This window comes from Lytechinus variegatus, chromosome 2, assembly GCF_018143015.1.
Source record: "Lytechinus variegatus isolate NC3 chromosome 2, Lvar_3.0, whole genome shotgun sequence".
Classification (NCBI taxonomy): Eukaryota; Metazoa; Echinodermata; class Echinoidea; order Temnopleuroida; family Toxopneustidae; genus Lytechinus; species Lytechinus variegatus.
Window position 1 is genome coordinate 3,006,605 of NC_054741.1, and position 26,832 is coordinate 3,033,436.

General features: G+C 37.2%; 1 protein-coding gene across 1 annotated transcript; it reads right to left on the reverse strand.

The window, feature by feature from the left end:
- Positions 1-8,058: 8,058 nt before the first annotated feature.
- LOC121407070 (deleted in malignant brain tumors 1 protein-like) lies at positions 8,059-21,796 on the reverse strand. The gene is made up of 9 exons (XM_041597991.1): positions 21,416-21,796; positions 20,733-21,050; positions 19,974-20,315; positions 19,070-19,378; positions 17,595-17,936; positions 15,447-15,761; positions 11,881-12,017; positions 10,165-10,375; positions 8,059-8,766 (listed from the first exon to the last, which is right to left on the reverse strand). Exons 1-9 carry the CDS (start codon positions 21,516-21,518, stop codon positions 8,285-8,287), a joined length of 2,559 nt encoding a protein of 852 aa, XP_041453925.1. The 5' UTR covers positions 21,519-21,796; the 3' UTR covers positions 8,059-8,284.
- Positions 21,797-26,832: the final 5,036 nt, after the last annotated feature.

The window sequence follows — 26,832 nt, forward strand, 5'->3', positions numbered from 1 at the left end:
TTTATCATTGCATTCGTCAACATAGTTGTTTTTTTTCTCTATTTTGTATATATGTCAAATAAAATATGTACCCAGGTAACACAGCTTTGGTAAAACTTTGAATCATGCAGTTATATAGAGCTGTCTCTTAATATTTTTCATTTTCATAAAACGCCGGACGTCTGATTTTTTTCTGCCGAAGGCCTAGGCTGATCTCAAACAGTTCATTTCAATTTACCTGCCAAATATAGCACGACAATACACATGTCGCCTGTACTTTATCAGAAGAAGGAGGACGTTTTAGGAGAAATGTTTTATGTTCATCACGTTTATGCAACGCTTTGTGCATCTGACTACAACAATTCATTTGGGCGCAAGTGACCTCTCGGTCTCGGCGCATGTGACCCATTTATTTGATTTCATTGAGTCGATATTATATATATATTTTACTAGGACTTGCACAGGTCACTTTCCTCAAAATGGATGACCACCGTGTCTTTTAACTTTATTTGACTTGTGACAGAATAGATGTTTCTACATGTATATAGGATACGAATTGTGGTCATCTGTATTCTCCTGTATCGTTAATTTTAATTTCTAATTCAATGTGTTTTTGGAAAAACAAGGTTGCCAAAATTCATTAGAATTTCTTCAAGTTTAAGTTTAAGTGCAATATTTAAGACCGCATTTTTTTCTCCAATCATTCGAGAGAAGTGAGCTAAAAAATAAATAGAGAAACTTCCTTAAAATACATCACTAGGGAAAGGAATGTAATTAGGATGATTACGGGGCAAAGAATAAAGATTTTTCGCAACCACGGAACGTAGAGAATCTATTGTCGAAAGCCCTTCATGACTAAGAAGCTTTTTTGGCGAAACATCGTTGAATCATAGCAGCAGTTTTCGACGTCCAAGGCTCTAGACAAAAAAAAACATATTTGTTATTTTGGTCAGCTCCGAATCTCCGAATCTAAGGACAGATTTGCTCTCCCAGTTCAACAGTTCTCAACAAAGCCTTCCCTGCTTTTCAATAGATTTACTATGTTCTAGAATGCGTCCCCGTTGGAAGTGTGAAACTCGCTCGTAATTGAAGGCTGACGCAGATGTGTTCGTTTCTAAACCAATTAAGCATTCCGATTAAAAACGATCTGAGTCGTTTCGTTGGGTCTCGCCCTTTGGCATGCACTTAGTTCGCTTGTTTTTTGCCGCTATTGCCATAAATGTGTGTATTATTAAATTATATAAGGAAGAAATACATGTACAAGTCGACAAGTAATGTGTTAAATTGCATTGTGTTTTTATTTACCATTATCCGGCCTTTATGCCTAATTTTTTATGTATCAATACAATTTTTGTTAGAGATCTATGTATCATCTTGCCATTGGCATCTCGCTGTATTCCAATCATTTTCTTTCTTTCTTTTTCTCTCTCTCTCTTTCTTTTTTACTTTCCTTCCTTCCTTTCATTCTTTCTTTCTTTCTTTCTTTCTTTATTAATTTCTTTTTCTATATACCCTCCTTCTTCTCCTTCTTTTTCATCGTCGTCTTTTATTCCTTCTCCTCTTCCTCTTTTCAATCCTCCCCCTTTCCCCTTTCTTCTTCCTCCCCCCCTCTCTCTCCCTTCCTGGTTTTTCCTTTTGAACTCCGTTACCATCCGAATTAGAAGTCAGAAAGGGATTTCTTTTTCTTTGAAAATCTCTGGTGGTGCTGACATTTCTTTACCATCAGGTATAAGGTCTCCTTACATTTCTTTTAAAAAAGATCTTAACTTCGATCCCGGTAATCTAGACACTTTAAGATTTATTCCATCGGGGGAAGATGTGTATTCATGAATTTAGATGGAGTAATCTACGTTTATGGTCCATTAACGATTTACATCAGCTTTGCATTATCCCAGGCCATAAACAACAAGACATCCCGATGCACAAATTGCCCATACTGCGAAAAATATAACGAAATCGTAAGATGGGAATTATTGCGTAGGTTGGTGCCTTTTTTTACTTTTTCTAAATGACATTCTTTTCCGACAAGGATGGGGGTTGGCAATGGGCAAATATGATTATTGCTAGATGAATATATTGCATTCTAAATAATTGATAATCTTTTTCGGGGGGGGGGGGGTATTACCAACCCCTGCTGCGTAGAATCATAGTGACAACATCATGTTCTTCGATGCAAATCCGGAATTGGGGATGGGATCATGACTTCATGAGAAAGACAAATATGAAACCCATGCACACACTCCTCAAGGAAAACAGATACATAATTGAATATATCCCCAAAATGTCGATTAATTACAAGATATTCACCATTTCCCCCCATGAAATTGATAAATCAATCAAAATACTTTAGAGTATATATCTGAATTAGATCTGAACATGTTGATCGCTCCAATCAGTATAGGCCATATTAATTCCCTCATAATTTCTTAACCGTGTCATGAATAATTTCGTTTTCCAAAGTAAATGGACGAATGGACCCGTATTATAACGCGCAGTTGTTTTTGCCAAAATACTATATAATGATGATAATAAGAAGGTATCCACTTCAGTTCCAAAAACTGTTCTCCCAGCGGACCCTGCTATCATTATATAGACGTTATAGAAAGTGTATACAAAATATGCAGAGCGGGTATACCATGTCATTCTGCCAACATAATCACACACGATGGGACTTATCGGGAATCTTGGGAATTAGACAGGTTTTTTTGATAATTTTTTTTCTTGACTCAGAATACATGCAGAATGACCCACGAGTTAAAAGAAATCGGTAGACTTGTGATATCCCTAGACTTCAGTCGGGTTTGGGTCCATTTATAGCCATTTTTTTCTTTAACTCTGCTTGCTTAATGAATAGTAACCACCGTTATTCCACGTTCTCACTTGTCCATTATACATTGCATACAAAAATGGGGTATTTTCCACCACTTGATCGTTCCCTTTATTTTTCCTATGATATATTACTTATTTATATTATTTCCTAAAATTACAGGCTTCAGTTTCACCATGCTGTTCAAAGACAGCTACCACAATCCCTTTATAAAATGAGAGGGCGTATTTTGTTTCCACATGTACGACTTTCGCGTTTTTGCTAAGCATAATGCTAAGCGACGCTTGTCATTTATGATGAGTACTCGTTTAAACATTGATAAGTGCCTCTTAATTATTTTTGACACATGCTCCTTTTCATTAACAGGAAGCACCTGGGAGAAAATAAAGACGGTTTGTGATGGGAAGTTGATTTTATTTATTTATCTATTCACGGTGAAATCCCTTTTCAGTCGCTATTGTCTGTTTTACATTGGAAACAATGTTAGAAGAGTACTGCATCCAATTCTTTTTTTTTTTTTCGGTAGGCTTGAATGATAAAGAATTGGAAACAACGTCGTCGATCGGGGGAGCGGGGGGGGGGGGGGGGCAGGGGCGATCCCCCAATGAATTATTGAGGGGGCAGACATATCGATTTGCCGCCCAATGCAAATTTAAGTTTTAAAAAGTATTGGGAAGCACGAAAGTAAACTTGGCATAAAAATATTATCAAACATACAAATTTCTCATTTTTTTCTAAGCGCGCCGAAATAATATTGTCTACCCTTTTTCACCCCCCCCCCCTTCTTCTTCCAAAACATGATTCGACGCCCCTGATTGGAAAATTATGAAGCGTTTCACGGATAGATCTTTCTCAAATAGATATGAAATGTGTGGCTCGAACAATATTCTAATCAAAATCTATATTAATCGCCCTACCCTATTGAAATACTTGTAAACAATAATGCTCTGCTTTGGGCTGTGTCAATATCATATTTTAGAATATGAAACAGATCGTAATGTCCATAGATACTCTAAACAAGTGGAATGCCTCTGGCCGTCTCACCTGCATCACGCGGTTCAATATAGCAGCAGTGCTGACTTTGCATACTACTCTGACTCGCACAAGATGTTCAGTGATACATGGTTACTCTTATGTCCTCTTTTTATGAACTAGACCAATAAACTTACAGAGATATGATGGTTATTCAACAAAAAACCCCAACATGGCCAAAGTTCATTGACCTTACATGACCTTTGACCTTGATCATGTGACCTGAAACTCGAACAGGATGTTCAGTGATACTTGATTACTCTTATGTACAAGTTTCATGAATCAGATCCATAAACTTTCAAAGTTATGATGGTAATTCAACAGATACACCCAATTCGGCTAAAGTTCATTGACCTTTGACCTTGGACATGTGACCTGAAACACGCACAGGATGTTCAGTGATACTTGATTACTCTAATGTCCAAGTTTAACGAACTAGACCAATAAACTTTCAAAGTTATGATGGTAATTCAACAGATATCCCCGATTCGGCCAAAGTTCATTGACCCTAAATGACCTTTGACCTTAATCATGAGACCTGAAACTTGCACAAAATGTTCAGTGATGCTTGATTACTATTATGTCCAAGTTTCATGAATCAGATCCATAAACTTTCAAAGTTATGATGGGAATTCAACAGATATCCCCAATTCGGCCAAAGTTCATTGACCCTAAATGACCTTTGACCTTGATCATGTGACCTGAAACTTGCACAAAATGTTCAGTGATGCTTGATTACTATTATGTCCAAGTTTCATGAATCAGATCCATAAACTTTCAAAGTTATGATGGGAATTCAACAGATATCCCCAATTCGTCCAAAGTTCATTGACCCTAAATGACCTTTGACCTTGGTCATGTGACGTGAAACTCATGCAGGATGTTCATTGATACTTGATTAACCTTATGTCCAAGTTTCATGAACTAGGTCCATATATTTTCTAAGTTATGATGACATTTCAAAAACTTAACCTCAGGTTAAGATTGCGAAGTTGATTCCTCCAACATGGTCTAAGTTCATTGACCCTAAATGACCTTTGACCTTGGTCATGTGACATGAAACTCTAATAGGATGTTCAGTAATACTTGATTAACCTTATGGCCAAGTTTTATTAACTAGGTCCATATACTTTCTAAGTTATGATGTCATTTCAAAAACTTAACCTCAGGTTAAGATTTGATGTTGACGCCGCCGCCGCCGCCGCCGCCGCCGCCGCCGCCGTCGCCGTCGCCGTCGGAAAAGCGGCGCCTATAGTCTCACTTGCTTCGCAGGTGAGACAAAAACTGTGTAACTAGGCACCATATATGCCGCATTATGGACCGAGCTCCATAAAGCTTAAACCGTAAGACAGTCCATTTCACTCTTTCCCAAATTGCCGTTCTTCATGATTACTTTCCTCTCAATTCATAATATCCCTTTCAAAATACTGCAAACCCTTGACCCTGATCATGCCTATAAAGGGTAATTTAAGAATTGCTATTGGGGCGAAATTTATGAGATTCTGAGAGTATAAGGTTCAGAAAAAAATAGATGTACCCATTAAGGTCTCTAAAGCCCAAAAAAAGATGCATTAACCTTCAATGTATTTTTTTCAAAGGGGGGGGGCAAATCATCTAAATGTGTTATTTCCCCCTTTGCTCTTTTCTCTCAGGTATCCCTGCTTACCAATCTTCCAAATTGGCATCTTAGCTCTTGCATCCGCTTCACAACCAAGATACACAGATGACTCTTAATAAATAGTGCAGTCTGAACGCTTTTTACTATTCTCCTTCAATCAAATGAATTGCACTTTGCATGGATTAACATAAAAACATTAAAACGGTATATTTTAATGCTAGGGCAACTATTGAAACAAATGCTGTTTGTGTCGAGAAGGTAAAAACATTTTGCTCCATAAAAAGAAGAGGGGAAAGAATTCAGCAGTCTTATCGAGTATTTACTCTCGATTAATAATTGCCCTTTGAATATACTTATGATTTTTTTTCTATTTATAATTTCAGGATCTTGACATACACTCATCAATATGAATGAAGAAATGTCAATATTATTTCTTTACTTATTGAATAGTAGCCACTATCTTAAATTACACTTAGATATTCCCTCTAAAATGAATGACTGGCATGTTGGTTTGAAGTGGTTGTGAAATAAAATATTGAAGGCCTACGTATTGAAGCTTAAAAGTGCCACCGAGATGTTGAGATAATTATCTCGGGAAGTCGACATCTTGATAGCAAAATATAAGATGACGAGATCCTGGATCTCATCATGTTGACATCTTTTAGAAGAGATGATGAGATGACGAGATCCTGGATCTCATCATGTCAACATCTTTTAGAAGAGATGTTGAGATGACGAGATCCTGGATCTCATCATGTCAACATCTTTTAGAACAGATGATGAGATGACAAGATCCCGGATCTCATCATGTCAACATCTTTTAGAAGAGATGTTGAGATGACAAGATCCCGGATCTCATCATGTTGACATCTTGTAGAAAAGATGATGAGATGATGAGATGATCTTGTCATCTCAACATCTCTTCTTAAGATGTTGACATGATGAGATCCAGGATCTTGTCATCTCATCATCTCTTCTACAAGATGTCAACATGATGAGATCCAGGATCTTGTCATCTCATCATCTCTTCTACAAGATGTCAACATGATGAGATCCGGGATCTTGTCATCTCATCATCTCTTCCAAAAGATGTCAACATGATGAGATCCAGGATCTTGTCATCTCATCATCTCTTCTAAAAGATGTCAACATGATGAGATCCGGGATCTTGTCATCTCAACATCTCTTCTAAAAGATGTTGACATGATGAGATCCGGGATCTTGTCATCTCATCATCTCTTCTAAAAGATGTCGACATGATGAGATCCAGGATCTCGTCATCTTATCTTTTGCTATCAAGATGTCGACTTCCCGAGATAATTATCTCAACATCTCGGTGGCACTTTTAAGCTTCCATACCTACGTACTGAATTTGAGGTAACATAATCATGGTGTTTATTCATGTTATTAGGCTAATATTAATCATGTTAACCCAAAATACAATTTAGATTATTTTACAAAATAAACATACAAATTGATATAGACAGTCTTTGTTGGTGCAGGCATGAACAAAAATAATAATCGTTTAATGACATCTAATAGAAGAGATAGCTGCAGTTTATATCCACATAAATTTGACAGCGAAAATTCGCTAATTTTAGAAGAAAACACACAAGCACTCTAGCAAACCCACTCATCCACAATAAGATTTTTAATACAAGTAACACTAATTAGGAAACGCTACTATTTACATTGTTCTGAATATATCAAAATTTATTTCATGTTTCACAAATCATTAACATACATTTACTAATTAGGCCGACTTTGTATAGAAATTGGTGTAGCAGTTGTAGTAGCAGTATTAGAAGCAGCAGCAGTAGTAGTTGGAATAAGGTAAAAATTCATGCCATTTTCAAGCCAAAACTCGCCAAACAAGGACGTAGAAAAATATTTTAGTCCGGTGTAAGTTTAATTGATTTATAATGTAAATTATGTGATGATAAATGTCTGCAGCAGTGGCATGCATCTCCTGCTAGTATCATTCATGACATATTGTGGGGGGGGGGTAGATGGTTCAAGGGTGCATATCAGTTGTCAGTTAGATGTAACATAAATGCTGTCCAAATATGATCAATGTAAAATCGCTTTAAGATTTACCTAGATAAAAAGTATAGTTTCTTCAGAATCATACAATATTTAAATTCGATGAGCCTACAATTGAAAAAAAAATGAGTGGTTTTGAACCAATAACTCATTTAGAAATAACTAAAATAACTGGCATAATAAATAAAGACACACATACACACACACCCACACCCTCTCCACCCCCCCACACACACACATCAACTCCCCCCTCCCACACACACACACATACGTCAACTACCCACCACACACACACACACACACAGGCAAGTACGCACGTACAATATACCGTGTTGATTTTTTTTCTTTCTATCTTGTTAAAGTCCGATTAATTGAATAAAATACAAAACAATTACAACGTTGGGTTATGACATTCTAAATTTTTGGTTGATTTGACAAAACAGCATAATTTTATGGACTTAAATCTCTTAGAATTTAAAATGTCACAACTTCATTCACATCCGACACTTATGTTTTTTTTTCAGAGTATAATGCTCCTACTTTTTTTTTTTTTTTTGGGGGGGAGGTATATGAATAATATAACCACATACTGATAGAAGTACTGTAACGGTAGTAGTAGCAACTGTCTTACTCCAGATATGGGTTTCAGATTTACTTGTCTGTTACTGAAAACATTTGGAATCTAGCTGCCAAAATCACTCGCTCTCCAGGTCTTCGACATTAGTTTTGCATTACCCAAAGTGGAGCTAAAAACCTGTTTATGGAGGTACTGAAATTCCTTTTTTTTAAATGAACACTGAATCAGTTCTTTGATACATTACACGCTGTGTTGTTCCGTGACGATCGATTTCTATTTCACGTGGCATACCCGAGACGTAATGACGATCGTCGCCATTGCCGTGGTGATCGTCAGTACCGTCATCGGCTCGAGGTGCAGTATGGTCATCGTTCCGCTTGTTCGTGGGAATCACGACCGATTCGTATGATGGCGGCGATTCAACTGGCGGCGGGGTAGGGGGTCTGTAGTCTGGTGGAGGCTCGGTCAACTCGCAACTCGGGTTGTAACTGGCTGGTACAATGTCATCACGTGACGCGGTCGGGCGTGTGTGGATAGGGGATGTACCAGGGCGGCGTTTGCTGCGTCCTTGCTGGTAGATGGCCAAGCCGGATAGAATGAGAAGCATGAACATGGCCATTAGTGTGATGAGGATGATTTCCCAGACTGGTATGCTCGTAGCGTGGTCATCGCCAGGCTCTTGTGGGTTAACTGATCAAAATAGAAGTGGGTTTAAACGTTATTATAAATTATACACTTAACCGAGGCAGGGTCGGGGTGCTGGTTTGGTAAAACCATAATAAATAAATTGAAAAAAGGACAAGCAGCAAAAGAAAAAGAGGGTTTTCGCTCCAAAAGGTGATTTTGGTTGAATTCCTATAATTTTAGCATACCAACCTGATTTGTAGGGGGTGCTGTCTATCGTGTACGAACTATTTAATCCAAAGATAATAAAATAAAGCAACGCCCATGGACAAAATGCATAAGAGCTTATCTGGTCCCCAATCATACTACTCCCAGAGGAAGACAAAGGTCGAGTCATTGTGGAGTGGGATTTCCACCTTTTGAGAGTGCATTATACATGTTATAGCTCGTTCTGGAGTGAACTGTACTTTATCTTTAGACATTTTCACTAAGACATGCAGTGTAAACGAGTCAAATGACCTGATTCGTCACTGTCTTTGTTAATGGTTTTCATTTAAGCTACACCTCAAAAACACTAAGTAAAATTTTTACCTCATATTGGGCTATTTCAACGCAACATTGCGTAAAATGTACAAAATACTGCCTTTGTACCCAACCAACATGCATGTTCCCATTTCACCCAATATTGGGTACACGTTTTTATACAGTGTATTCGCTGCAATTAAGTTTAGAAACTCTGGTTCGAATAATCCCCGGGAGAGGACAAAGTGCGTACACAGCAAAAACTGTGGTGTTTACCGGTGTACATAGAGGACCACACCAGTTATTTTACACCAGTGTTAAATTGGTGGTGTTAGTTTTAAACCTGTATGTGTTATTACAACGCATTTTGTTGTTACATTTGGTGTTATGTTTAATCTCTAGGGTGTAATTTTAACACATCAGGGTGTGGTCCTCTATTAAAACCAATTGGTGTCAGTTTTAACACCGCAGTTTTTACAGTGTACATCGTTTGAGTGTAAGCAATGATAACACCAGCCTGGTATCTATCGGAACATGTGCACAGTAAAAATGGTTGAAACAACACCATTTTGGAATGAAAATGGTGTTCGCTTAACACTAATTACTGTTGCTTAAATGCAATATTGGTGTACGCCTAACGCCAAACCAGTGTTGTTTTGGCAAATCTCTGGCGTTTTTGCAGGGGGTAATGAAGTGCTTATAGAGACATCCGATTTATCACGCGCTATAATAGCGGATTTATGATAATAATAATGATGATGATGATGATGATGATAATGAAGATGATGATGATAACAATAATAGTAATGATGATGATGATGATGATAATAATAATAATATGAATCATATATTATCACTCATCATAAACAGGTCGTCATAATATTCCAAGAAGTCTCTTGATCGCGTATGGTTTGATTTGAAAGCAGCTTAATCTATACCCACCTTCATAATAATAACAGTCGATCCCTACATCTTGGTGGTGTCCGCAGTCGTTATGACCCCATGCACCATATTGGCACTCCCTCAGCGAACTATCATCCGAATCACAGTCAACGTTGCTAAAGGCTATTGTTCCGTAGCTTTCGGGAAACTCGGAGGGGTCCAGGACCTTGACGTGGCTACCCGTGCCAAAGTTAAGTTGCCTACATACAGCCTGTCAGCATGGGAAGAGTAGTAATTTGTCAATATCAGGTCGAAAATAATTGTGGTGTGGATTTAAATAGACATTTTGGATCTGTGGCAGTTTTTCCTTGATCTGTTGATCAATGACCAAAATCAAGGGTTATGGGAAATTAAAGGAGAATGAAACCTTTGGAACAAGATAGCTTGTGTGAAAAATCAAAGAATCAGATCAACGAAAGTTTGAGAAAAATCGGACAAATAATGAGAAAGTTATGAGCGTTTGAATTGATGCCATCACTAATGTTATGGAGATTCTCACATTGGCAATGCGACAAAGATGTGTGATGTCACTTGTGAACAACTATCCCATTACCTTAGTATATATTTCACTTAAACTGCCTCGTTTATTACATCTATCAGTAGTTCATGTGTTTTTTCTATAGGACGGCATGTAATATAGATTTTTAAAGAATACATCATGGATAAAGAGTTTGTATCACAATAAGAAAAAGCAACAATAGACATTTTGGGGGCATTTTATAGTCCATCAAAGGGAAAGTTGTTCACATGTGACATCACACAATCTTGTCGCATTGCCAATGGGAGGATCTCCATGGCATTAGTGATTGAAATATTCAAATGCTCATACCTTAAATTATTGTCCGATTTTTCTCAAACTTTCTTCTTTCTTATTCTTTGATTTTTCTGTTTTGAAAAAAGTGCTTATAAAAATGCTTCATCACAAGTTGATGAACAAAATCTATCTGTCAATTAAATGACACAATTTCAGTGACATAGAGCAATGGTATGTGTTTTTCATTGATAACAAGCTTTCCTTCGAATCCAGGGTTAAAATGTTGAAAGTGTTGAAATGTCTTGACTAAAAATGATATTAATCAGAAAAATACTCATTATCCAAAAAAAATAGTTCAAAGTATCCACCTTTATTCCACCCGTTTGCTTGTTTGTTGAATGGACATTTTCGCATACATTCGTAATTCCGAAGCTTCGTTATTCCGAAGGTTCGGATATTCCGAAGGTTCGTATTTCCGAAGGTTCGTTAGTCCGAAAACGAAGTAAGGTTCGCAATTCCGAAGGTTCGTTAATCCGAAAAGAAATATGGTTCGTAATTCCGAAGGTTCGTTAGTCCGAACACTAAATGATTAACTAACCTTATTTCGTTTTCGGATTAACGAACCTTCGGAACATCGAACCTTATTTCGTTTTCGGATTATCGAACCTTCGGAATAAAGCCACAAATGTTCGGATTAACGAAACCTTTTACGTTTTCGGATTAACGAACATCGAGGTATAGGCAATTTAAGTGTTTCGGAATTACGAACCTTCGGAATTACGAAGTGCAACCGAACATGCATGTTATAGGTGCATGTAATACTATATTTTTTTCAATTGAAAATGGGGAACAAATTTTAGATAGCATTAGATGATATGTGTGCGTTTCTGTATGGTCGGTGTGTATTGGAGGGGGGTATGGAGTATAGGGGACGGGGATAGGACATTGGGAAGGGGTATTACCTGTGCTTCAGAATGCCCCCATCCTTCTGATGAACAAACAGATCCCCATATTCCATATCCGATATAAACCCCAAGCCGCCCCTTCGATACTATGTTGTCGTAGCCAAAAAGTCGCACTGCTATAGTTCCGATTGATTCTGCATTAGGAAATGAAATATATCCGTAACATTTGTAAAAATAATATTTATGTAATAATAATATGGCTACTTATAATTATAGCGCACAGTTCCGCCCTTTGGTGCTCATGGCACTTAAAAAACGATTATAATGTTATGTTCTTACATTCCGTTAACTTACATGCCTTTATTTATTCATTTATTTGTATTTACTTTATTTTTTATAGTATGCTTTTTATGTTATCAATTTCAAAGTTTTGTTTATTCTATTGTGCATTATACGTGGAAAGAAAGACAAATGAATTTGAACTTTGAACAAAGTGAGCAACGAATTCCTTAAAGGAGCTTGGTGCAAATGAGACTGGTACGTGAGATGTTAATCCTGTTAATCGGAGAGTTGGATTGTGTGGGGTCATGAAGAATATGTGCGGAACCTTGCTTTAATCAGGACCTACTAGTAGGTCCATGCTTTAATGAGGGAAACCCGAGGGAAGGAGGAGTATGGTCCTCTGGTTGGGAAGTCTGCAGAATGTAATAAAGAGAAGAGGGTGTAAGAATTTAAAAAAAAGGGAGTGTTTTCGAACGGCTTGATCCTCAAACTCAAACAACATGGGCTCGGGCAGAGAAAGAGAGAGAGAGGAGAGGAGCCTGTTGTATTCCAGCGTAACGGACATGACGTTCAGACAAATTTTTGTAATTCAAAGGTTTATACAGTAGAAATAGCAGTCTTTTGATAATTGTTACTAAGCTTATCAGACACATTTAAGTATCAGTTACATACACATAAAATTTCAAATCGTTTCGTTCAACAGTTGCGGAGAAATTGCACTCTTTGTGAGCGTAACGGACATGACACGAAATGGACGAAGCATTTTTACCTCCTATTACTTATCAAAATTCCTGTGAATTCTTAGATTGCATGCACCTGACGTTGGTGTTAATTTAACCTTAAGATCATGCTCTATCCATAAAATGGTGTTTAACAACAGTTTTACAGTGCATTCTGTATTCCAAGCTCAAAATGTAGCGTAACGGACATGACACACGAAGCGTAACGGACATGACAGTTTCGTCCACTTTTTGTAAGCGAATATAATTATTTTATTACAAGATATGGTACAAGTCTAATTGTTTACATGTTAAGGCTAGAGGTTAGAGACACATATCATAACTGGTAATCTGTAATATCTCCTATTATTTTGCAATTTGAGAGGGGGTCTTTTTGTACAATTTTTATAAAACAAAAAAATATTTAGAAAAATTTATTTTACACCGATTAACAACAGTTAATGAGTATTTTCCAGTTACTACCATCCACCACACCTAATTAAAGGAGAAAAAGTTGATAGAAAAGATTATTTTTTATTCATGCCCTAATATTTGATAATATACTAGTGTAACGGACATGACACCCTTACGAAGTGAACTTAAATAGCACTTCTTAGTTTCAAAATGAAAGAAATATGAATAATAAATGTAATTATGTAACAGCAAAGAACCTTTACTAACACTCTAAAGAAAAATATGTAGATATTATTAGCAGGTATCATTAAATTAATAGCTATAGCCTAAGTGATAATTCTATATTGAATACAATGTTTATCATACCACTACGACACACTGAGAAGACCAAATCTCATTTTTTGTGACAAGAAAACAAAATTTACCAGACCTGTATAAATCCAAGAAGAACATATTATGGAGTGTATTGTATGATAAAGAACATGTACTAGTATTAATGTCAGTTTTAAGATTACAAAAAATGGTATTAAAATTTAATAGCAGTACCTGGAAAGCGGTCTTTCATTATCGATTATGTACCAGTTGAAAGGTAATCGGAATGTTTGTAAATAGCTTCTGAGATTTTTTTTCATTCAAAATAACTACAGTATCATCCTGAGTATAATCATCCTTTCATCATATCTTGAATGTTCTACATGTAAATCTTACAATCTTGCTTGCTGACAAATGTGGCTGTATCTAATTTTGTTGTATTGTCCGCGCTGCTTGTGTACAATTGAAGATACATCATTCAAATCGTGATTATGGCTGACCAAAATACTATGATGACATAATTTATTGATCGCGCCACATTCTTTCCACGGCCCCTTTGCTTTGTGATACTGCAAAGAAGTGCCACTGTAGATTCATGGATTCATAGAGCTACATCATGAAACACAGATATCCGAATACAAACTTGCTTTTAAATGTGAGCCCAATTCCCATGCCATCTCTGAAGAAGTACATGTAGAGGTTGGTTAAAGTCAGATACTTTGAAGTAATATCATCAATGATGATGAATTCACAAGTTGGAGTTTTATCATGCTCCAAACTGTCAGTGCAAGAACCTAAGATAATCAAATGTTTGTTCAAACACGAATGATGCAGATTGTGATCTGAGTATGTTGCCAGATCTAGCTGCATCTTATCCTAGTATTATGTGGCATACCGTTAATTCTCAGAAAAATCTACCAGAACAAGAGCTGAACTTTCTTCATTCACCAAGTTCTAAAAATAGCTTGAATGACATGCAGATTCTAGGAAATATTACATTCAGCTATCCTCAAACAATTGAGACTAACCTCAGTCTGTAACACTGAGCCTAATATTTTGTTTTTGTAAATGCTGCCATTTGCCATATATAAGGCGTCATGTCCGTTACGCGAATTGTCATGTCCGTTACGCCATTTTTATGAAAATGAGAAGTGGTAAGGGAAAATGATTGCTACACATGGTAGGGGGTTTAATTCTAACATAGAATCTGAATCTGCAGTACCTTTAGACAAATTTCCTGTAAGCTGTGAAAACTTTAAGTGAAAAACGTAACGGACATGACACTGATAATGGTAAAGAAATCACACAAATCTGAAGACAGATTTCTGTAAAATTGATGAATGGCGTAAAATTTAACGATTATTTTCTGTTGATTTAAACATTAATCAACTATTCAAAAGTTAAAAGAGACCTCTGGGACCTTGTTTGCTTTTAGTAGAGACAGGAAAGATGAATTGTTTAAAAATAGCCACATTTTTTACATTTTGCAATATACTATTCTATTTTTTTGATGATGGAAAAAACTACAAAATTTTATCAATATTGTGATTTTTCTATTGGAAATTGAGACTTTATAGATTACTTTTTAAGAAAATTTGACTGCTTGAGGGAAATCTGAAACTTCATTTTTTTCTCTAAAGTGAACATTTTCCATGGAATTTACATATTTTCAGCACGAAGGTTCAACAAGTGTTTAGAGCATTTGTCTCGCAAGTCATTGACGTGAATCGGAACAAATACGATTGTTGTTAATCGAAATGAGACAGCCTCGATCAAGCTTGCAAGTTTGTTTCTTTTTTCTCGATTTGTTCAAAATCTACATTCTTCTAGTGTGGACCTGACCTTCAAACATCGGAGTTAATTCAAACAATAATGTAGAAAATATTAGGAATTTACCATGAGGCCTGCACATCAGAGCGATGTCCTTTGAATGACGGGGAAATTCGACCTCCGTAACATTCCCAACACACTCTCTGAGGTCATCCTCGTCCCCATCGCATACGATCGTCTCTATGCCAAATATAGGACCAACCCCGAACCCGAACTCGCCGTCGTCATAGATCTCCATAACGGACTCGTAGCCGAGCTGCCGACAGACCACCTCGGCTTGTTGTGCACTGAGGGAGTTCAAGGTCCCCCAGCTCCCCGAGTGGAATATCTCAAGAACGCCTTGGCCAGCGTAATCTTCATTAATCAGTCTGACTTCGAGGTCTGTAATATGAGTTTTAAAAAAATGATATACACGATAATATATACAAAATAATGGAAGATAATATAAACTTTAGAGGAAACTGAATGAAGTATCGTTAAAGAGAAAATCAAATGTTAGCACGAGAGACATACAAGATGGTTCTAAAACTGTCTCTAAAGTCATAATGCTCTACATTAAAAAAAATCATATTGTTTGATCATTCTGATTTTCTCCTTGAGAGTTTAATTTTTAGGTTTTCACGATATGACGACTGGGGTTTTTCTCTTATATTTACGGGTTACTACATGCACCAATGGCAGAAATTTAATTAGATTTCATGTGTCGTACTCTGATTTCCAAATGTTTGTGACCCTTCTATCTTGTTCTTTGATTGTCGTAAACAAGGTTTGATACTGAATGCTCGAACACATTCACATCTAAAACATGAAAACCGTAAAGCACGAACTACATGTATGACTGTCAGCTTGTTTGGAACAAATACGGGTAATTCGCGTGGAGATATTTCTGTACCGTAAATGTATAGTTTAAAGACTTTAAAACAACTTCACAAAACCTTTGCGCTTAGTAAAGTAGAAGGCTGGATAAAGTATTTATGGGTCGTTTTATAATCAGGGTTACCAAACGATCTCATTTAAGTTTCCCCTCAACTTTGGTGTATGTGGGTGCTGTGTTAGGAACAACTGATATTCCTTAAAAATTGTATGCCAAATGTCACTCACATATTTTATTTATATAGGAGTTCGATATTTCGATCACATCTTCTGTCTATGGCTTAATATTGTTCGGATATAGATCTTATTTTGAAATTGGCTTTGACAGCTTTTTGGAACGTAAAATGCATGTTTGAAAAATAAGTGCCTAATGGTTGAAGTGAAAATTCTGGGATTGTTACATTTGTCCAAGTGTTCTTATAGACAATATACAATAGGCCTATTACTAATCAAGTAACGTCTTAATATGCATAAAACACCGAACTCGGAGAGGACATTTCTGGACAGCATTGGTACTCCATTTTCGGGTTGATTTATAGTCATGACAAATCAATGTAATATCTACTGCTTTGGGGTGAGTGGTTAAACAAATGCATTTCAATAATTAATTCTGATTGATAAAACAATACGTAAAGGTTGCTTTGGAATGTAAAATAGAAATCGGAAATAACCGAAATGAGACAATTAATTTCGACTCTAAAATGACAGATTGAGATCTTAACGTGTATTCCAATTTTTATCTTGCATGTTGCTCTAGGTGTCCAATAGCTTGTCGTAGATTTTGAGATTACAATTCACAATGTTTTATGATTCACAGAAGCCCCCCCCCCCTTTTTTAAGTATAACATGATTGCAAAACAAAACTTATACAAAAGCATGGTAAAATGATTAGGTACATCGTTACCAGAGTGTACCAAACACAACACGATTTTTCGCACAATTAAAATCTTGAATTTTATTTTCGTGATTTAATAAAACAAAGGTAATCCTTGTGCCTCAATTGCGCAATCAACATTCTCCCAAGATTCAAAATTCCAATTTTCTTTCTCGAATATCTGCTATAAGGCTTCTCCACTGTTATTTTCCCACTTTGGCTCAGGTGAGTACGTGTGCGTGTGTGAGGGCGAGGTTGCGTGTGTGGGTGTGTGTGGTGTGAGGGGGTATTTGTCTGTGTGTGGGTGTGTACGTATGTGTGTGTGTGTGATGACTGTGACGTTTAGTGTGTGTTGGTGTGGTGGGTATGCATTTTTTTAGTAATAGAGAGAGAAAGAGAGGAATAGATATATACTATTGCATTTATTATTGCTATAGACAATTTCTGAACACATTGTTGATATATACCTTTTGGTTGGCTGCATCGAGTTTGTGCAACATTCTCTGGTCTGCATAAATTTCCACCAATGTAAAGATGCCTCGAACATTCCTGGGTAAGCCTATCTTCTTGTCCTGAACAATAGTAGTTTGCTGTTATCGTCTCGCCGATCACCTCGCTAATGACTGTCACAGGCGTCCGGTAATCGGCATCGACCTCGTAACCAAGCTGACGACACACCACTTCCCTCTCCTCACGACCCCAGTTGTTATCGACGTCACAAACCGTCTTCCACACTCCGTCTTCATATGCTTGCACCACCCCTTCGTAACTGGTGAAACCGCCAAGTAGTCGAACTTGTTTTTCCTTCCCTAAGACGTGATGGCGGTAAAGAATAATGTTTAGTATCAAATCAGACCAAAATGTACAAATTCTTTTTGGTCAAATTGGCGAATGCACGCGTTCAGTGATGCGGAAGTGTTATAAGTTTGTTATTTTTTAACATGATTTTCTTGTGCGTGGCAATTATTGTCGAAAATGTAGTCAACAGTCAACATTAGTGTAACTCCATGGGTATACACTTCCTTGCTTCGCAAATACAACTGAATGATACAAAAGCTTTAAAGTGCCATCGACTAGACGAGACGGCAAGATCTCGCCAAGTCGACTTATAAAAATTGTTTTTTTTTTGTTGTATTTCCATGTCATTTCTTTTATTTCCATTTTCAACAATTGCAGTTTGTTTTCTACATTTTGACATATATTTCAAGTATCTCAATACAAAAATCATATTCAAGATTATCAGTTTGGAAATGGAGAAGGCTGCTAAAAAGCGAAGCTTGTAGAGTGCAGCCTCCTAATAGATATTCTTGTAGCTACATATCATATAAAATTCAAAAGAACAACTTGAGCATAAACCAGTTAAATTAAAAAGAAATAGGGGAAATCCGAATAGAAAAGGAAGTAAGAGAGAGAGATTTAGGGTCTCCAGCATCCAGCCCCAGCACTCCCAAACGGACCTCGTTGATCGACAGGAAAAGAGATGGAAAAGTGTACGTCATATGGTAATCATGTTTCATTAAAAAATACAAGAGTTTGAGTGATGAAGAGTTAAATTCAATGTTTATCTTTTTCTAACATGTTTGAGACACATCATTTTGTTAAGTCGACATATAAATATAGATATTTTAGAAATATGATATGAATATTTCATTTTTGTGAGCTGCTATTAAAATCTATGAGTTATAAACATATTTTGTTTTCTCATAGCAAATGTTTTGAATATTCATGATTTTATGTAGTCTTTGACTAAATAAACCTTATAGCTGACACCGAGAAGAAAAGGTCGTAGGAAAAATAAATAGCACCCCTGGAGTGAGGTTCAATGACTGACAAATCAGTGGCTTCGATCCGTTCGGGGTTTTGGTTCACTAATATTTCAAGAAAGTACAAGACTTTTTAATTAAAAAGTGAAGAAAATTAGAATCGTTTAAAAAATACATACTTAAACAGACAGCGCCCGCATCAGTACGATGATTACAGTTATCGTTGGCTAGTCCACTGTGACCACAGCTAAATAGACTATGCTCCCATCCATAACATTGTAAGTCGTCAAGAAGAATAGGACCATCGGCCGCACCAAATTCAGAGTTCCGAGGTGCTTCAAAGGCTCCATAGCTGTAGCCGACTTGGCGACAGACTACGCTGGCGTCGTTAATATCCCAGTAATCGTCACATACTGTTCCCCAGGTACCACCGTAGAAGACTTCGACACGACCCTCATGCGGTTCACTTCCGTCAACGAGGCGGACGTCTTGCAAGGAAAAACAGAACCGCAGTTTATCAGATTGAAATAACAGACTACAAAGATGTTATAAACTATATTACACAATATTCTGATATTCGACTCAGTCCCCCCCCCCTGTCAAAATCGTTCCACGCCCTATGAAGAATGCATCCAATATACCAGTTAGGTCCTTTAGGTTTAAATTTGAAATTTGGTGGGGAACAGAGTTCACAAAATCACCAAACTTCATGAAATACTGTAAACACTTAGAGGTATCCATATTTGAAAAGTATTCCTCTATTTTTCCTTTTCCGTTTTCCTTTTTTCGCTAACCGTGCGTACATTGCCAAGCCATGAAAAAGAAAACTCATTTGATCTGCTGTTGAAACGAGCATGCCATCTACCATATATGTTGTAATGGCTGTGCCCTCCTCCCCCCGGCATCCTCGCCAAGCCAGACCGAAAATATCCTTATCAACCTGATCAATTTAAGATTGAAATCCTAATTTCATAGAACAATATATAACAAGGAAGTAAATTATGGATACCTTTAATTGATTATACCCGTAATTTCGTCGTAAAATTTACGGCTCTTTATCTGATGAAACTAAGAGTCATCTACCTGTCTGATCGCACACCAGAAAAATGTCCTCACTTCCAGTGCAAGTGTCCACGGAGCTCCACTCTGCATCAAGGCACGCTTCAAGTCTTATCTCATTGCCATGGCAACGGAAACCACCAAGGAATGCCCTCGTATCGTTGTCGTGCAGATAGATGGAGCTGTTTGACTTAGCAACCAAATCACTGCTCAAGTATCCAGAGAAGCCGAGCTGATGGCAGGCAACTTCGCCAGCTTCCGGGCTCCAGGTGTCCCCACAAACACCATTCCAGATGCCCGAAGAATTCCCCATAATTTGCAGGATGCCAGCGTAGTTCGTGGTACCGTTGACAAGCCTGAGAGAACCTGAGGAGACAAGGAAGTATTTTGAAGACAATATTAATTGTACACTATAAAATACCAAACTCCAAACAGGAAAACATTGCACCAGTATAGGTTAAAGCTGGCTGGCAACCTTGTATCATTACTAAAAAATATGAATCATTCCGAGGGTGAGAATTTGCTCTTTCCTGCACAATGAAAACAAGGAGTCACATTCTCGATTTCATAATTGGTCGTTTTATGGTTGATCCCCGTCTATTTTGTTATATTTATTCATTTGATTAAAATCTTTCAATTCGGTATTAGCCTACGTGTTATAATGGTGCATAAAGTGCAGAATGGAATGTTTGTTGTTGGTGTTGTTCTTTCTGAACTATTATTCTCTAAGATGCATTTACTCTCCATTAATTAAAACAAAACGAAAAAACGCCTCGTAAATACCTCTTGCTGTACAGACCACCGAAGCATCATCCGCATGAGCACAGTCGTGTGTTCCTATTTGATGGCTCCTGGAGCACTCAAACAGATCTTCTTCTCCTCCGTAACAAAAGGTATTGTCCATCCAAATTGGACCAGTTCCAGGACCGAAGGCTGCGTAAACAAGGGCTAGGTCCGCCCCGATATAGTCCAAGTCTTTACACACGACCTCGGCCTCTTCAATACCCCAATGATCATCACAGACCGTCCCCCATTCCCCGTTGTACAATACCTCAACTCTTCCCTCAAAAGGGAAATTCCCGTCCATCAGTCGCGTATTTTCTGTAAAGATAGATGCAAATTGTATTTTTTTTAAATATATAATGCATACAGTTCCGACATATTGGGTAAAACATAAAAATATATAAACGTATACATCATACTACTGTTATTCCGCGGTATGCCCATTTCTCCAAACATGTATAATTTGGCCGTCTAATAGTATTTCAAAATTATGATTATGCTAAAAACATTAACATGAAAAGGAAGTATTGCATTCGAGTAAGGCCTATGTGCCTTTATAAACAAAGATTCTACCCCATGGCACGGAGGCAAAAACCGTTCCTTGCTTTGGCATAACATGACTGAACTCTATTATTCCATCGCGGCGTTGTAGAATTGAGTAAATTTACGAATTTGGAACTCACCCGATTGCACTGTTATGAAATGAAACAGGCTGCATAATACTACCAGCTTCACAGAAGCAAATAGATCCATACTTATCATAAAAATATCCAAGAAATTCAGCATCTACGCCGGCCGAGTACAGAAAGTAGAAATATACAATAATGATTCACGAATGAAAATGTATATTATATTAACTATCACGAATAGAGAGGGAGAGGGGGATGTCTCCGCGATGTCACTGGCTATTTTCTGTTGACATTTCCCTACATTAGCATTTACGACTACGTCTAGGAGATATTAATGATTAACTATATTGGATATTAAAATCAGGCCCCAAGAAGAGTCCAAAGGTCGAGCCAAAATACTGACGATGACGAACATGATGAAATGTGTGTTTGCAGTTCTAAGTTCAAGTCTCGTTTAATCACGTTAATCAACGTATTTATGAAAATAGATGTTTTTTTCTTGGAGCAACGGCATACTGTCAACATTGGTCAGCAATAATTATGAGGGGACTATGTGTATTTAGAAAAATTCCTGTAAAGCATTTCAAATTATGCGGTTAATGATGACGTTGAATATCTCAGTGACGTCACTTCACATATCATTTCATTTTACTGTTTCACGAATTCGAAGTGAAATCACATTATATTTACATTGAACCACTTGCGTATATCCGGTCCGAGCGGGGGGGGGGGGGGGTGATCGCAATGTATTGACCAGAAATCAAACAAAAATCGGGGACATCGAAAACACTGGAGCATATTACCGTGTACATAATGCAATACCATCTTTCAGTTAAAGGCCTGTCACGAGTGTTGTTTCTTCGATGGCAGTATTGTAATGATTTTGTTGAGATATTAACTAGTAAATGCAGTTTATATTAATATGCGAGCGAGAGAAGCGAGTGGGCAAATTTTTAGTAGTTGGAAGACAGAATGGTGTCCAAAAACGTCTTTCAAGTGTGCAATTATCACATCAAAGGCTATCTTTCCCTGCGATATTACAACCTATTAAAATCTATCCCTTTTGGTGATGACAGTTAAAATATTATTTCCATTTTTTCAGTGCAGTGAACATCGTGAACAATCTTTCTTTTAAGGAACTGGATGGAAAATGGTTCTAATATCTACTGATGAAGGTTGGCCATGGAGAATTTATCAACAATATACTTTCTGTACTTTTATAAACAACCTTGGGTTAAAATGTGAACCTATTGTACCATTTGTTTATTAATTTAAAAAATTGCTTGCAAGATGAATATACCATTTTAAAACAGTTAGTGGATTGACTTCGGGTTGGTTAAACGAGTTCCAAGAGTGTTACTCAGTCTCGTTTATGTTAGTATTATACGCAAACGTCTGATAACCAATGAGCCTAAAAGTAAATGAATAAAACTATAAATTGTAATATGATCTTTCAAAATTACTTGTGAACTAATTTTTAAGCCCCCTTAATACACCTTTCTTTAAACCTTCTCTATTACAAGCCAAATATCATTTTCAATCATTCTACACTCAATGGCCCGTATTCTGAAGTCAGGTTTAATTTAGACTGTGGTCTAACTCTGTGCTAAAATTATGGGAAGCCAAGTGTCAAAATTTTTATTAAGTTGTATGTTTCTCATGTTTACTGTGCTCTTTCCTGATTCATCAATGGTGAAGACAATCATCCATTCACACTTCCTAGACAATTATGAATGATTTGAGAGCCAAATTAGCTGAATATGATATCTCTATCGTTAGTGATTTATGTAACAATTGGCTATCCATACTTAAACCACAACTTTAAACCTGAGTTTAAGTTAAACCTGACTTCAGAATACGGGCCTATATCGTTTGATAATGAAATAATAATTTGTACAGTATAGCGCATTTTCCACCTTAATGATTTGGTCGTTGACGTCTTATTTGTTCAAACTCTGCGGAAGAGGTTTCCACAGGGTCAGTTTGCACGGTCAAAGGCCCGTCCTACCCCAATGATTTCTCTGAAACCGGAACTTGTATAAGATTATAAAAATGGTGAATGTAAATCTTTGAGATTTAGACATATTCATAGCGATCTCCTTGAATCCGGTATTCGACTGGACACTACAGCACTCAAACTTATTTTGTTTTTGATCCATCCATTAGTGTTAATGAAATAAAACTCAGATAAATGCGCGTCGTATATATATCATTCTGATTTAAAATGAACGGAAGTAAAAAAAAAAAAAAAAGAGTTTCCACATAGCGTACTTTTTGAAGCACAGTCACATTTATACCCATGTAAAACCTTTTTTTATCCAAGTTTTGAGTAACCATGGTAACAGTTTTATTCAACAGCCCTAGAAAGCTACTACTATAATTATCAATGGGAAGGACGGAAAATAGGAATATAATTTGTATTATGTGAAACACCAATGAATACATAACGCTTGATTTTAATAATACAATATATATATTTTATTTTTAACGAGACATATTAGAAGTTGATAAAAATGTATTTACATAACAAAAAATGCGGTGACGATACAGATTAATCTAATCCAGTGAATTGAGAGTTGATAAGCAACGAAGCAACACATTTAAGACCATTCACTGACACAAGGCGTGATTTGAAGAAATATACCCGAATAATTTTAGTCGCAAACACCCATCATTTCTTCCAACACACGTGCAGAGAAAACACATATTATTAACCATGTTTTATCAGCATTCCATACAACGGATTACTAAGTTTTGCCTCTCTTTTATCGGGGAAACACTGTGGTGATTAATCATAAAGTCATTAATACTTTCTTCTCCATTCTCCACTGAATTTGAATTTATTTGCCTTAGTATTAGTCAGGGGAGAGCTTTTTATGTTTATTTAAGTAACACACTTGCATAAAATACTTATAGATACTAATGATGGTAAGTATAACAATAAAAAATACAAATGATTCATATTATACATACGGCACAGGGTTAACATCAGTTACAATTTGATTTCAAATTACTCCAGTTAAAACAACCCATCGAAATGGAGGATAAATAAGATCTAAGCATCACATTGACGTTGAATATAATACCATAACATTTTCTGAAATCTTTGGCAAAGTGCATTTAAAGCTTCTTCAATCTTAGGTTATAAATTATTTAAAAGGCAACAATGGATACATACAAGACAAAAATAATGACCGTCCTGACCACCGCGCACTCCTTTGCGCTCCAGGAGGCAATAAAGTACACATGCCAATGCACAATGTATGGCAAACAATAAATAGCGCCATCAAACTTCAATGGCATGCCAAAACGTTTTTCCCCCTTAATTATTTGTAAGTAGTACATGTAATATACAATCTCAGTGGCGGATCCAGAGGGGGGCGCCCCGGGCGCGCGCCCCCCCCCCCCTATTTTCGCCGGATTTTTTTTTTTGGGATGGTTATATTTACTGGATTGGTACAATGTAGTCAATTTCAAGGGCTAGATCTAGTCAAAACTATATTTTAACTTACGCTCATGGCCTTTGTGTTCGCACAAATGCACCTCTGTCATACTGTATTGCAATATGTAAATTCCGGAATTCCAGGGCGCGCAAGTCGATTGGTTGGAAAGTTGCACCACTTGTAATCGGGAGTTGCAGTGCAGTGACCAGTGTGAAGATGTTGGATTGGATATCATTTTTTCCCGAAATTTTGTGTTTTTTGTAACATGCAATTGTCCAATTTTATGGCAAATACATGTAAATTGTAAGTAACAGATCGCGAGAGAAAGTGTCAACGATGCGAATGATAATGTCTATCCCCGAGATTATTCTTCACTCAAAGATGAAGCCCTATATCGGGCGCCACGTGCGCAGCATTATCATTCTGCCTTGGTCATGTACGTTTTCACTGAAATGTATAGGTCAGACATATTTGTATTTAATGTAAACTAACTTTTACACTTTCTGGTAGATTCAGAGGCATATTATCCAGGGCGCCCCAACTAAGTTTCGCCGAAGCAATCATTCCAACGAATTATCAAGGAGCAAAATTGTATATTCTCAATCACCAGTCGACCCCACTCCGCGTTTGCTGTGTATAGGCAGCTATATGTCAGCGTAAGGAGCGAAGATTTTATGTGACGGGGGGGGGGGGGAGGGAGAATAAAAATACTTTCGTGCTGGGGAAAAACGTCCCGAGGACACATTGTGTATTGTTAAAAAGTAGAAATTGTGACATTAACCCCCCCCCCCCTACCCCATTTTTAATGTTTGATAATCTATAGGTTTGCTGATTACAATATATCTTTAAAAAAAATTACCAGCAAAATCGAAAAAAAAATAGTTTTAAAAATCTAGGGGGGGACGACCTCCCCGAAATATTTGAGGGAGAACACGTCCCCCGCCCCCCCCCCCCGATCGCTGCCGATGATATGCGCGTATACCCAAATCCATCTGACCAAGGAGGTTGGTGGAAGACAGATTTCCCCCTCCCTGATGTGTTCCTCCGCGCACCCGTCCGATTGATGTGACTTGTCAGGATTATTGAAGATGATTTGAAAATAATACGAGGGAAAAGGTTGATTACCAGAAGATGATGTCGTTTTTTTCTGTAGTTTGTAACAATTTACTGTGCATTTTGGGGAAAAAAGAACCAAATTTTATGCATGTTGCCATACGACTAAACAATTCTCGTTTGAAACACACAATGTAAATACACAAATGACAATAAACAGAATGGATTATTCGGAACTTATCGATTACAAGTCTCAGTTTCGTATCATTTAAATTTGACGTTTCAATCACACGATGCAAGCAAGTGAAGAGCCTTTGCCAAATGTATGTTTTGAATGACCGCTTATACGGTGTGTGACTGGAAACCAGCTCCTAAATGAGTCAGTATGTGTCTTTTATTCATGAAGTTACAGTGATTTAAGTGTGCATTTTTCTTCTAAAGGTGCTCTCAAAATACGACTTTTGGACATGATTTTTTGAAAAAGTCCTTGCCGTGGGAGGGGGGTATCCCCCCTCCCCCCGCTCGGTCGCTTCGCTCCCTCGCCGCTGGCGCCCCCCCTATTTCAAAATCCTGGATCCGCCCCTGAATCTTATAAGAATATGTGAAAATCGAGGAACTGTATCCTTGCAGTCAGATAGCGGTGAATATCAAATAATCGACGGGACAACAAAATTTACTATTTTCTTCCAATCGCTGTAGGTTTCCATTTATTCTTACATATGACTTCAATAATCAGATTGCCCTTTGATACCATTTCCATTTCGGAAATGCAATCATCTTAGAATAAAGAGTTGTCCTTCGATTTGTATGAAACATTACACCACATCACCACAGGGAGAACATTATATAAGGATACACTCTAAAAATTAAGGATTTACAATAAATCCAGATCGGCTGTGAAGTGACCAGCCGAATGTTGGATTTACTTCATATCTTTAGGATTAACTTTCAAATCTAAAAAGGTACAGCATAATA